The 14,283-nt window shown below is 39.0% G+C and overlaps 1 protein-coding gene across 4 annotated transcripts in view; it reads right to left on the bottom strand.

Moving 5' to 3' along the window:
• Positions 1-2,502: 2,502 nt before the first annotated feature.
• LOC126470485 (terminal uridylyltransferase 4-like) overlaps positions 2,503-14,283 on the bottom strand; it is a 204,560-nt gene continuing 192,779 nt past the window's right edge. For all 4 annotated transcript variants that reach the window (XM_050098356.1, XM_050098355.1, XM_050098357.1 and 1 more), the window contains 2 exons: positions 6,463-6,554; positions 2,503-5,687 (listed from right to left, as the gene is read on the bottom strand). In XM_050098356.1, coding sequence (XP_049954313.1) covers positions 5,115-5,687; positions 6,463-6,554 — 665 coding nt within the window. In that variant the 3' untranslated portion in view covers positions 2,503-5,114. The remainder of the gene's footprint in view (positions 5,688-6,462; positions 6,555-14,283) is intronic.

The following is a 14,283-nucleotide window of genomic DNA, read 5'->3' as shown; positions in this document are numbered from 1 at the left end:
ACTTTATTAGTAGACACCTGTCGAAGGGTTATGGTGCAATACTTTTAATTTTTTTTTTCAACTTGCTACTACATCTCACTGTGCACAACAGCTTTATAGTCACAGATTTCCATTTATTTAGCAACAATCTAAAGTTTCATGTCAGTTAGTTACTCAATTCGAGATGTTAGCCTGATGAGAATTAATCAATTACATCGCGAATTACAGAACCATCTCAAATGAATCTCAATCACCAGTACCAGTGTGAATCATGTGATTCCCTCATGCTATTGCTGGCAAGTTGTAACCTCAGCCTACTAGTATAAAATGATCAGGAAATTAGCTCGCAGTTTTTTCCCCACAAATTATTTGAAGCATAGTGCCACTACAGCTCTTAAGGCAATTAGTCTCTAAAAACATCTGATTATCATGTCTGACCCACCACGATTATTTGTTGTTCACAGTATGTACCAACTCCACGATGTAATATTGAATTACTTGTGCCAATAAAACCTCACTACAAATTCCATGCAAAATTTAATATTTCACTGCTATTTACTTCTGGTTTCAGCCACTTTTCTATTCCTATTACTATGTGGGCATTATTACTGTTAAAAAAGATATTCCTTACCACAGATCATGGATAGCCCTACAGTCAACTAGTACCATGCCAATACTTTCTCTTCTTGATCTGCAGGGACCAATGATGTTATGTGTGATTAATATGGCTGATCTACCCCATCTCCAATTATGATACGTAATTCGCAATTGATAAACTGAAGGGTACCTCTAACATATTTTTGTTGTTGTGGTCTTCAATTCAAGGGCTTGTTTAATACAGTTACACACAATAGTCTATCCTATGCACACCATATCTCTCTGCATAACTACCGCAGCTATAATTCCCTCAGCATTACCTTATTTAATTCAAAAATATTTCATTGCACTTGTTTTAGCTTTGCTGAGATTTGTCTCAGGCCCTTTTTTCAAAACATTATCCATTCCTTTCAACTGCTATTATAAGTTCTTGGCTGTCTCTTACAAAATTACAAATTAATCAGCAAATGTCGTAGTTTTTATTTCTCATATCGGAGCTTTAATGACCTATTCTGATTTATCTGTGGTTGCCTTTACTATTTGTTCACTGTAAGGATGGAGTAAGGTCAGCTACTGCTTCCCCCGCCCCCCCCCTCCCCCTCTCTCCCCCCCCCACCTCCAATCTACAACTACAATTACAATGTCAGTGACTACTTCCTGAGGTTAGTGTCTCAGAGTCAGTGTTGTGTATCAAAGGAGATCAAGGTCATTTCAGGATTGTCCAAGACTCTAGTTAAAGCTTCCCACTTTGCTCCAAACCAGAGGAAAACGATTGGTTTGGGGTACCAACAGAGCAAAATGCAAGTTGTACATCAATCATGTGAGCAAGGCTGACTGTCTTAACGAATTCAGCCACCTTTCCTACATCAATTTCTATGGACTACATTCAAACAAAAGGTGAATTATCTCAATGTTTTGTGCTGATATACGTGGCCAGACAGTACTTTTTCCTTTGCATAAATATCTCATTTCTTGAAACTGCCATTGTGAATGTTGTTGGCATTTAGAGGTGCTTTATCACATCACTGGAAGAATATTCTCTGCACTGTAATGAAAGAATGACTGTTGTTGAATTCTAACAAGCACTATGTCTTTTATACAGGATCTGCCATTTAAACTTATCACACACATAATTTCACTGGAGCATCACCACACATTTGCCAGCTGCAGATTCCCTGCACTCAGGAAACAAGAATTGTGAACTTTCTTTTTCGTTCTCTGCCTTTCTTACTAGCATACAGCTGTGTGTTAAATAGTTTAAGGCATTTGTTACCATCATTATTCATTTTCAGTTTCTCTGTACAAGACTGCAGTGCAATTATCTACAATCAATTAAGATCATGATCTACAGCTGATGAAGATAAGAAAAATCAGAACAAGCCCTGATGTGTTTCTGATGGCAGGAACACTAACTTCTTTCCTAATAATAGAAGATTACGCTGCTGCATAATTACTGACACTGAGCATTACTGCACTGCACACAGACAGACAATCAATGTAAATAACACTGTTCAACTCTACAACATTCAAAATACATGAACACAGAGCTACATGTGGTGCAAAAGCCATACAATAAATATTGTTGAAAACTGACAAAAATACAAAACAGAATTGCTTATAAAACCCATTAATGAAACACCTAATAGTAACTGAGAATACTGTGCACATGTTAGGGTATCCAAATTATGTACTGAGAGCATTACTTGACCATAATGCACAGGCTTTTTAAGTGGACAATCTTCACAGAAACAATGAAACACCCATGCTGCAGTAGCAGGTTTGAGATGAGTGGAAGCATATAAGAAAGAGGGAAGGTGGGGGGGGGGGGGGGGGGGGAGGAGAGATGAGATACAGGGGGAGGAAGAAGGAGAGGAAGAGGGGGAGGACAGAGCAGGAGAGATCAACAGTAAAATAAAACATTCCACATACAAATTACAACAAAAATATTGTAATCATCAGTACATAAAGAGGTAGGTAGACACAGCTGCTCTTGTAGCATGCACAGATTTACAGAACAGACATTTGTCAATAAAGTGTAAGGAACCTTCATTGTACTTAAAAAACCAGTCAGTGAACTTTGCTGCGTGTATTTAATTCACTGCCAGCTCCATACTTCATGGCTTCAAGTATATCCTTGATTTCCCAACTCTGCAATTCCAAACTTCCAAAGAGACTCTCCTTAGCCTCCCCTGAGAAAAAGGAAACTGTGGGGAATGACTCATATATGGCCTATGGCTGAACAGGCAGGATGCATGATGAGATTATCATTCATTATAGATTAAAACATTGTGCTTCAGTGCAAATCTAACACAAGCATCTGGCTTCTACTGCAGACATTGTCAACTGTGCACCAAAATATGATAATGTAAGCTATAGGATACAAAACGCATACATGGATTAGCATTGTTCAGGAGATTGTGTGGAAACTTGTGATTGCAGGAAGTCAGACATTTGGGTAAATTTTTCATCTTGCACATTGTTTCAATCTACCACGAATGTATGACAATAACATGCACTCTGCAGCAGTGCAAAAATTATAACGTTATAAACTGGAAAAAATATGTAATGTGGAATAATTTCTACCTTGTATCATAAGAGTATAATGTATTTAACACATCAATCTGCTACATTAGGATGCAATGAAAAAAATATACTTCAAGGAGAGTCATCATTTACTTAGTGAATGAATCTGAAACATATCACTGAACTTTAAAGTGAATATACTTATTGTGTCATGTGTGCCTGTGGGGAATGGAGGTTATTTCATTAACATAATTTTTTAGCAGAATACGTAATTCTGGATGAAAATGTAAATCAAACACACACATATTCATGCAGTCATTTCGTTTATCATGTTTTTACACTTTTAGGACCTCTTATTTTCATTCTCTTCAGTTGGGCAGCAGAAGAGGTAATATTTCATTTTGATGGGTGGGAGTTTAAGATCTGATTGTTGCTGTCAGCCTGACTGTGACCTGTAGAACTGATAAAAGGGTCACATCAGCTATGTTTACTGAGAACTGTGAAAGTTATTTATTTACCAACTGGTTTCATGGGATTCATGTGTAATGATAAGCAAGCAAATTCATATACTTTTACATACAAAAGTTCTCCTTTAACTTTCATTTATATAAGACATTTTTGTGCTCTTCATACATTGTCAAAATGTTGTGCCACAACTAAAGGCATATTACAAATAACCAAACAGCAAACTTAATCAGTGTGCGAGGAATGGCAACATATGATGTCAGATAGTTTTTACACAGTCTACAATTTTGGTCAAATACTTCTGACACTCTGCATAATTTTAACAGAGACCACTACCATGAAGAAGTTCAAGAAGAAAATGCAATATCTTGTTGTGTGCCCTCTGTAAACAATGATGTGATACTTTTATAGTTTTTACAATTATAACAAAAAAGTAACAATTTTTCACAATACTTTACGCACTCTACTGGCAATACACTTTTCCATTTATGCAGAGAGCGATTAACAAACTGAACCCTTTCCACCCCAGCTATTTTCAAGTAACCGCCCAATTTAAAAAACATAAAATATTTTGACACTGCTAATAACAGTTATCTATTAACAATTAAAACAACAGCTTTTTCCAACGAAAATAAAAATTTATGTACAACAAATGTAAATAGCATAAAACATTTAGACTATGATGCAGTTAACAAAGATTACATTACAAAACAATAATAACCTTCCCTCCCCTTAACTTCACTTAATTTCATTTCATTTCACTTCCTTCCCAAGCCCTCAAATATGCATCAAACAATCTGCATACTGTTCTCATATCATGAAGGACATTTGACAATAAACGTGAATATAAAAATAAATTCAATGAAAGTCCCCTTAAAACATAAAACAATTCATAAATGAACTGTATTAAAAAAAACTAAAACTGATTTGAATGACAAAACAAGTTAACAATTTAGATCAGTAAATAAAATACAGTTTGTCACCTTTATAAAAATGTTGTCAATTATAAAAACATGCACTGTATAATAAATAAAACAGAAAATAATAAAAATATATAAAATTATTCTGCCTGTTTAAATGGCCATTGCTGTAAACTACACTCATGATGATGTCACAAAATTTTTCATACAATCATCATACAGAAAAAAAAATTACATCTAACCTTTTCTCATGTACATAATGAATTTTGAAACAGATATTTTCTAACAAGAACATTTGTAATGTATAACAGGCGCTTTTCATCGAAGATCCTTGTGGTCATTTGTTAAAACTGGCTGCAGAGAAGTCAGTGTAGAAGTGCAACACTGTTTTACCTTTCATTAAGATTGATAAAATATTCAAATTTATAAAATCACACAGTTCCTCTGCCTTTTAAAAACTTGTCATGAGATCGAGAAACTTTTGGAATTGCACCATTTCAACAGTTTTCTCATACCGGTGCAAAAACACCAATTTAAGAGAGGGCTTTCAAGCACACTGATCTGTTTACAGTTCAAACTGCACACAATACCATGAAAATTTCCATGATAAGCAATTTTTGATGGAAATAACTATCTCCTGGACGGATGTGAAATGTCCACAATTCTACGAGATGGGCTTTTATTGCCTAAAATTTCTACCCTTTGTTCAAGTACTTCTGCATTCGGAAATGCGGATTTCATTTGTTGCTGGTTTCTTTGTAACACCTGAAAATGAAATGGAGACTGTGGCGCAAGAGGTCCATTCATATTCACCTTCAATGCACTGTTTTCTACCACTCTACTCTGCACCATATTTTCAGCCCTGTGTCCACTTCCTTGTCTCCAGTTTCTAATATCAGCAGAATGTGCCATAGTTGTATTAGGGCCAAATGCATGATTTGCACGATTTCTTTTACCATAGAAGCTGTCTTTTGGGTTACGTTCAAATGGCTGAACAACACGTCCATAGCTAATGGCCTGTTCAAACTTACCACCTTGTTTGACAGGACTCCTAATCACTTCTGTACTTTTTTGTGTTCTTATCTCTTCAGATTTCTTGTTCTTATTTCTTCTTCCAGCACCACCATTGCCATGCCTCATATGACGAGATCTATTATTTGGAGGCTCTCCTTCTATCAGTTTGTCACTCTTAAACAGTGACACCTGTAACAAATTAACAATATATATTTTTCAATTGTTCCCACATTAAACATGAAGTTATAATTTAAAATGCAAAATATTTTTTCAAATAATACAATATCTGTTATAAACGGGGTTACAGCCCATTAAAAAGTATGTTGTGATCAGAGAACTAAGATCTTTACTCAAACAGATGCAGCCACTAAATAAAATAATTACAAAATGGCAGCAGCTACCAAAAACTGCCAGTCTGTAAGTTAAAAAAAGGATGATATCTGTTTAGTCTCTCACACTAATGTGACTCAGAAAACGTCTTAGTTTCAACAGTATCAGTACATGTGCATTCCTTTCCTCCATCACACTCAATAAATTCACATGAACTTAGAATAATTGCACATGGTTCCACAATCAACCCAAAGACTGCATTCAATCTTTAGTTGTGTTTCCCTTCAGCAAAGATGTCTTTTTTCTAGCAATCCTTTGTGTTTATGAAACAAAGTTGGACAAAAATATCAAACCCACATTGAATTCTACATCTACATCTCTGACTGGGTGGCGTAGTTCTCCAGTATTCCATCTCCAATGAAACTATGCCTAGGAAACCATTATTCTGTTTGATCTTACCTACATGTTTATTATTACTTTATTTTACTTATGAAATAAGAAACTTAACAAAGAATGGGATAACAATAACCTGGAAAAACTATAGCGAGATTAGCAACAACCCGATTTGTGTTTAGACAGTGATTTATTATTTTTCACATTTTCAGGGATAGAACAGCACTTTAGCATACACTACCTCCAGCTCTGCAACACTCAGGCTGCCTCCTCTAATGGAATTTCTGAAGTGAACTTGTCCTTTCTTAAATGCTTTTATGATGTATAAATGCACTGAAATTGCAATAAAGAGAAAAAATGAGTACAAACAGAATACTGTAGAAAAACTCTACATAAAAGAAATGAAAGATACATCATAATTAGTAAGACATAAGAGACAGACAAATGAAAATGAGATAGATGGAAAAATTAAGTAAACTGTTCATTATTTCAAAAGTATCACAATAACTGTTAATACATTTATCTCACTGATAGACAAGATAGTCAATGCCTCCATGGAAAAATATTTGCAGCTGCCTATGGAACCATGATTGTACTCAGGTGTGCACCTCTTCTCTGAAGCAAATAGATAGCCAGGAATATTTTTCTTCAGGGCTCCAAATATACGGAAATTACATTGGGAGAGATCAAGACAGTGTGGAGGAAGTGTAAAGGCTTCCCAGTGAAACTTTGGCAGTGTATTCTAAACAACCTTGGCAACGTGTGGGCGGACATTATCCTGTAACAGAATGACACCATCAGTCAACATTCCTGGGCATTTGAACTTGATGGCACACTTACATTTTTTGCGAAGTGTCCACATACCACTATGTGCTAATTGGGGCACCGTGTTCCACAAATTCAATAAGCAATAAGCCCTTTAACTTAAAGAATAGGTCATCATGACTTTCTTGGAGCTGGCATGCCTGTTCATTTCACTATGCAGCAAACGTGTCACTTGGAAGCCCTCACATATCCTCCATTCAGACTTGAACTCTCCTAATGCGATTTCCGTACTTTTTGAGCCCTGACACACCCATTCACTGTTGTCGATTTGATACAGATAAACAGTTGCACACCTGGGTACAATCTTGGTTCTGTAGGCAACTGCACACATTTTTCCATGAAGGCTTTGGCTGGCTTCTCTCACAGTTGGGTAGATATATTACGAGATATGGCAATTAATTTTGAAATAATAAACAGTTTAATCACTTTTATCCATCTGCCTCATTTCCATTTGATTTCCCCTTACATTCACTGAAAAATATGCAAAGAAGGTTTAACCACAAAAAGTAAGAGCTGATTACATCACCACAATGAATGACAACATGAATCAGATTCCACTTGAATTTAAAAACAGATTCCAAAATATAGTGGATCTGCCACATTACATAGCATGTATATGAAATTTACTTTGTTTTCCATGCAATGCTGGTGAATTCTTAATTTTCACAAATTTAATTATTAGATAAACATTTCGTAAGTTGGTAAACATGAAAAATGTGAAGTTCCTCCCTTTAACTATCTAAGCATGCTATATTGTAAGTTAAATGTTTCGCTACAATATTATAAGAAGTTAACAATCAGTCCAAGTAAATGCTGCTCTGTATCTCCTTAGATTTTATAACAAGCCTGATCATCCACTTCAAGCAATTTCCTCGTATGTTACAACCAACAGCACTCCACTATACATATGACATACAAATAAATATAATTTCTTATATTTACATATATACTCAAGCAAGCCTCTGTACTGGTCATGTAGAGAGCACTTCACACAAATATTACTGATTTTCTGCCCATTCCAGTTTGCATATTGAGCAAGGGGAAGTGACCATATTCTCATCATCCCTACAGTGAATATGCAATAGTGACGGCTGATTTATTGCAGTCTTCTTCTAATGCAGGTTCTATAAATTTACTGAAAATGGTTTCACAAGAAATATATCACCTTTCTTCAAAGTATTCCAATTTAAGTTCCACGATATTTTTTGTTACACTTTTGTAAGGGCTATAATGATTTGTTACGATGGTAGTAGTGCATCTCTGATTTTATTCATGTGTATTGCTATGCCTACTTGGTAAGGACTCAAACACAGGGTCAATGATCTAACTGATCACACTAGCATCTTATGTGTGGTTTCCTTTACAAATACAATTCATTGTCCCAGAACCCTTCCAACCAATCGAAGTATTCCATTCACCTTCTGTAATAATGTTATTACAAATCATCAAACTTCATATTGCTTCTTAATATTATCTCTAAAATAGACGATGCGATATGCCAAGTTTGTTATACCCAAATGCATTACTACACACATAGCAAGGTTTTTATGAGCCTGTTGGGTTATGTATATTCAGAAGATTGCAACAGTGAATTAACAGTTCACATACTGCACATACGTGCATTTGGAAAATAGTAATTTATTATTTCCTTAGGTGCAACTAAAAATAAGCACAATATTTAATCACTTAATCAGTTAAGCATATGGTCTACTTTGGGCTACTGTAAACACCCTACCTACTGAATCTTCATTTTAGTGACTGACAGATTAGTAGTGTAGGTCCAAGTATAGGCAAGGTTTATAGGCGACTTTTTGTTGAGGCAGCAAAGCCAACAAATGTGAATGTGTAATAAAAGGCATCGCAGCAGACTGATCTGCAGCGTAGCTTAACACAAACTCTCTCACCACATTTAGTGCTTTTGTCATCATTTAATGCTTATTTACTAGACAGTTAAAACCGTAAGACAAAAACATAAAAAACAATCACATTAGACATGACTTTAAAGAGTATTATTGTGCATCTTACGCACATATATCATACATAAACTAACTGAAAGACAATGAGAGCCCACTGTGTAACTTTTACCACCTTTTTGTTTATTGTAGTACGTGAATGGCTAAAAAATGAGATGGGGATGGGGAATGAGAAATTATTCAGTCAATACTAAACTGAGTCCCTTCCGTAGTTCTAATAGCTGCCATCAGGGTCAGGGCTAGAAAACATGTCATCATAACTGTATACTTAAGGGACAGTCACTTGATGCCAACTTCCGTCAGCTAAACATCAAAACAACCAAGTACGTACTATCTCAACATAACCAGTAACCATGTAAGTTTATGATCACAAAGAATTCTTAGAAAATGGTAATGGTCCACTACTTGTAGCAGTTACATTTCGAGGAATAGTTCTCGATGAGCACCGCACAGAAGTGCACGACGCTCAATTTAGTTTGTGAGAAACAGTACCCACAGCTTTGCACCCACTTTTTGCTCTTCTGTATACCTGTCTGTAGCTTGGGTTCTGCTACAGACAACAATACACAACTATGATATAAGCAAAGATCAACATGTAATGGTGGAGTAACTCTACATCTCACCACATCTGCTGTGCCATTTACTCCAATTGCAAAAAACTGATCTTGCAGGACTATTTTCCTGCACATATTGGTTACTAAGTGTTGTGCTCATCTTGACTCTATTATGTTCCTTGTGTAAATAAAAAAATACTGCAATCAAATGTCAGTGGTGCACAAAGGTCTCTCTAATCTCAAACTCCAGTTGTATGAGATGATGAATGGCGGTTCAAGATCTTCGGGATCTACAATGGAATCTGGAAAGGAGATTTTTAGATTCCAAACAGCAACAAGGTTGCTCATTAACCACCTTTTCTAACAGTTAGTCAAGTTATTTGTTAGGCTGATCTGTATGTAGTTATCTGTATTATATGTCCTGACTTCAGTATAGGTATTGTGATACTCTCTCCATTGTGACAGGAATTCTACATGTCTTGCCAAATCTTGTTGAAAATTTTTAGAATAGAGTTTTTACTATTTTCAATAAGACGTTGAAGCATTTGAATATGGATATTGCCTGGTCCTGGGAACATATCCCTACACTGTTTTAAAACATCACTTAGTTTCCAGAGTGTAAAAGATGCATTGTGGGTTTCCAAGTTTTTTTTTTTTTTTTTTTTTTTTTTTTTTTTTTTTTTTTGGGGGGGGGGGGGGGGGGGCGCAAAACTGCGTCATTAGCGCCCAGTCAGTGACTTAGGAAACAGTAAAAACCGAAAATGGAAACCAGCAGCAATGGGAACGAAACTCAAAAAATTGGAGAAACTAAAAGCAGAAGGAAGACTTAAAAATCCACTACAGAAAGGGGTTGGTTGTCCACAAAAAAAAAAAAAAAAAAAAAAAAAAAAAAAAAAAAAAAAAAAAAAAAAAAAAAAAAAAAAAAAAAAAAAAAGCTTCAAATGACGGACGTCATTTCACTGGCACTAATAAAATCGAGAACGCGATCAGCAAAGCGCGTGTCATCTGCTAAAATTGATGATATATCAGGCGACAGCTGTAGACGGGCGCGTAACGGAGTAAAATAGGGACACTCAATTAAAAGGTGTCTTACCGCCCACAGCTGAGAGCAGTGGGGACAGAGTGGGGGAGGATCGCCGCTTAAAAAATGTTGATGGCTAAAAAGACAGTGCCCTATCCAGGGTCTAGTTAAAATTACCTCCTCCCGACGACGCGTTCGGGAGGAAGAGGTCCAAGCACAAGGAAGAGCTTTCACGTCCCGCAATTTATTATTGGGAAGTGTCGACCAATGTGCGTGCCATAAAAGAGTAACACGACAACATAAAATGCTCCGTAGATCGGCGAAGGGAATCGATTGAATAGCTGGCCGAAAAAGAGAGACTGCAGCCTTGGCCGCAATATCAGCCGCCTCATTTCCACAGATACCAACGTGTCCCAGGAGCCAGAGGAACGCCACCGAGACGCCCCCCAGGTGGAGCAAGCGCAGACAGTCCTGAATCCGGTGGACCAGAGGGTGCACAGGGTAAAGAGCTTGGAGACTGAGGAGAGAGATGAGAGAATCTGAGTAGATAACATACTGTATCCGCTGATGGCGGCGGATGTAGTGGACAGCCTGGAGAACAGCGTAAAGCTCCGCAGTATAAACCAAACACTGGTCGGGAAGCCGAAATTGATTTGGGGTGTCGCCAACAATATAGACACTCCCTACACCTAACGATGTTTTTGAGCCATCAGGGTAAATAAATGTGGCTTCCTTCCTTTGTGCAGATACAGCAGCAAATGCCCGACGATAAACAAGTGAAGGGGTACCATCCTTGGGAAATTGACAAACGTCACGGAGGAGGCAGATCCGGGGACGGAGCCAAGGCGGTGCTATACCCCAAATTGTCAAGAATGTTTTAGGAAAGCGGAAGGAAAGAGAATGGAGCAGTTGACGGAAGCGGACTCCCGGTGGTAGTAGGGAGGAGGGGCGACCTGCATACCCTACATCAAAGGAGGTGTCAAAAAAAATGTCATGGGCTGGATTAGCAGGCATGGAAGACAGATGGCTAGCATAACGACTCAGAAGGACTGCTCGCCGATTCGACAGCGGAGGTTCAGCAGTCTCAGCATAAAGGCTTTCCACAGGGCTGGTGTAAAAAGCTCCAAACACTAAACGTAATCCACGGTGGTGGATAGAGTCGAGACGACGAAGAATAGACGGCCGAGCAGAGGAGTAAACTATGCTTCCATAGTCCAATTTCGAGCACACTAAGGCGCTATAGAGGCGGAGAAGGACCCCTCGGTCCGCTCCCCAGGAGGTACCATTTAGGACACGGAGGGTGTTGAGCGATCGCAGACAGCGAGCCGAAAGATAGGAAATGTGGGAGGACCAGCACAGTTTTCTGTCAAACATAAGACCCAAGAATTTAGCGACGTCCGAAAACAAAAGGTTGACAGGTCCTAGATGTAAGGAGGGTGGAAGAAACTCCTTACGTCGCCAAAAATTAACACAAACGGTCTTACTGGGAGAAAAATGGAAGCCGGTTTTGGTGCTCCAAGAGTAGAGGCGATCGAGACATCCTTGAAGACGTCGTTCAAGAAGGCTGGTCCGTTGAGAGCTGTAGTAGATCGCAAAATCGTCCACAAAGAGGGAGCCCGAGACATCAGGAAGGAGACAATCCATAATTGGATTTATGGCAATAGCAAACAGTACAACACTCAGCACGGAGCCCTGGGGTACCCTGTTTTCTTGGGAGAAAGTACGGGAGAGGGTAGTGTTCACCCACACTCTAAATGTGCGCTCTGCCATAAATTCGCGAAGAAAAAGGGGCAGCTGACCTCGAAAGCCCCAAGAGAACAGTGTGCGGAGGACGCCTGTCCTCCAACAGGTATCGTATGCTCTCTCCAGATCAAAAAATATTGCTACTGTTTGGCGTTTCCGGAGAAAATTGTTCATGACATAAGTGGAGAGAGCAACTAGATGGTCAACTTCAGAACGATGCTTTCGGAAACCGCATTGGGCAGGTGTTAAAAGACTGCGGGACTCCAGCCACCAAGCTAAACGGCAATTCACCATACGCTCCAAAACCTTACATACACTACTCTTGAGAGAAATGGGGCGATAGCTAGAGGGGAGATGTTTGTCCTTTCCAGGTTTCGGAACAGGAACAACGATAGCTTCCCGCCATCGTCTGGGAAAAGTACTGTCGGTCCAAATTCGATTATAAATGCGAAGGAGGTAACGCAAACTACGGGTTGATAAATGCAGCAACATTTGGATGTGAATACCATCCGGTCCTGGGGCAGAGGAGCGAGAAGAATAGAGTGCATGTTGGAGTTCCCGCAGGGAGAAAACAGTATTATAGCTTTCGCGGTTTTGAGAGAAGAAAGCAAGAGGTTGCACTTCCGCTGCACGTTTCTTCGGGAGAAATGCTGGCGGGTAATTTGAAGAGCTCGAAATCTCAGCAAAGTGTTTACCCAAGGAGTTAGAAATTGCGATGGGGTCCACTAACATATCATGCGCGACAGTGAGCTCAGAGACCGGGGAGAAACTAGGCGCGCCTTATAACCGTCGAATCCGACTCCAAACTTCCGAGGAGGGAGTGAAGGTGTTAAATGAGCTAATAAAGAATTTCCAGCTTGCCTTCTTGCTATCGCGGATGACGCGACGGCATCACGCACGGAACTGCTTATAGCAGATACAGTTGGCCAAAATAGGATGGTGGCGGAAAACGCGAACAGCACGTCGCCGTTCACGTATTGCGTCACGGCATGCCTCGTTCCACCAAGGAACTGGGGGGCGCCGGGGCAATTCGGAGGTGCGTGGTATTGAACGTTCCGCAGCTGTAAGAATAACGTCGGTAATATGTGTGACCTCATCGTCGACGCTAGGAAAGTGACGGTCATCGAATGTCGCTAGAGACGAAGAAAGTGTCCAATCGGCTTGGGCAAACTTCCAGCGTCGCGGGCACATATAGGGCAGTTGAGGCTGCAGTCTAAGGACACATGGAAAGTGATCACTTGAGTGTGTATCATCAAGGGCGAACCATTCGAAGCGCCGAGCTAGCGGAACAGTACTGACCAAAAGGTCCAAATGAGAGAAATTTGTCGTGGAGGCAGACAAATATGTAGGGTCCCCAGTGTTGAGGCAAACAAGATCCACTTGGTGGAAGACGTCTAGCAATAGTGAGCCACGTGGACAAGGCTGTGGAGATCCCCAAAGCGGGTGGTGGGCATTACGTTACCATGTGTGATGGCAGTAAGTGATAGCATTTGAAAGCATAAGAAGAGTATACCGACTAAACACACGAAAAACAACCCGTTTCCAAGTCTGTTGAGATAAAAGATAACGTTCTATTAAAAGGCAATGCTGAGCAAAAGTGGAACGTTAAGTCTTAGATGCTGACATTTCTGCATACTACAGTGCTGACAGTTCAGCTATGTCATTCAGAAGATCTGGTGTTAATTTGCCCATAGTCAAGGATTGCCTTGTTTCTATTAGTGGTTTTAAATTCGCTAATCCTCACTAATCTGCCCACACCTGTGAAGCTGGGTACGTACTGTCAATGATCAAACATATTCTCAACACTCTTTTTGTTTCACTCAGTAATGTGGTTTTGCCCTTCATTTTTTGAATAAAATTAAATTTTCAGTAGAGGGGTGGCACCTATGTTGTTGTTAAGCCTTCTGTCATTTTCTGATGGTATCTGCAAATCTCTTTGCACCACC

This window comes from Schistocerca serialis, chromosome 3 (assembly GCF_023864345.2).
Source record: "Schistocerca serialis cubense isolate TAMUIC-IGC-003099 chromosome 3, iqSchSeri2.2, whole genome shotgun sequence".
Taxonomy (NCBI): domain Eukaryota; kingdom Metazoa; phylum Arthropoda; class Insecta; order Orthoptera; family Acrididae; genus Schistocerca; species Schistocerca serialis.
This window is presented reverse-complemented; position numbering and strand designations above follow the sequence as displayed.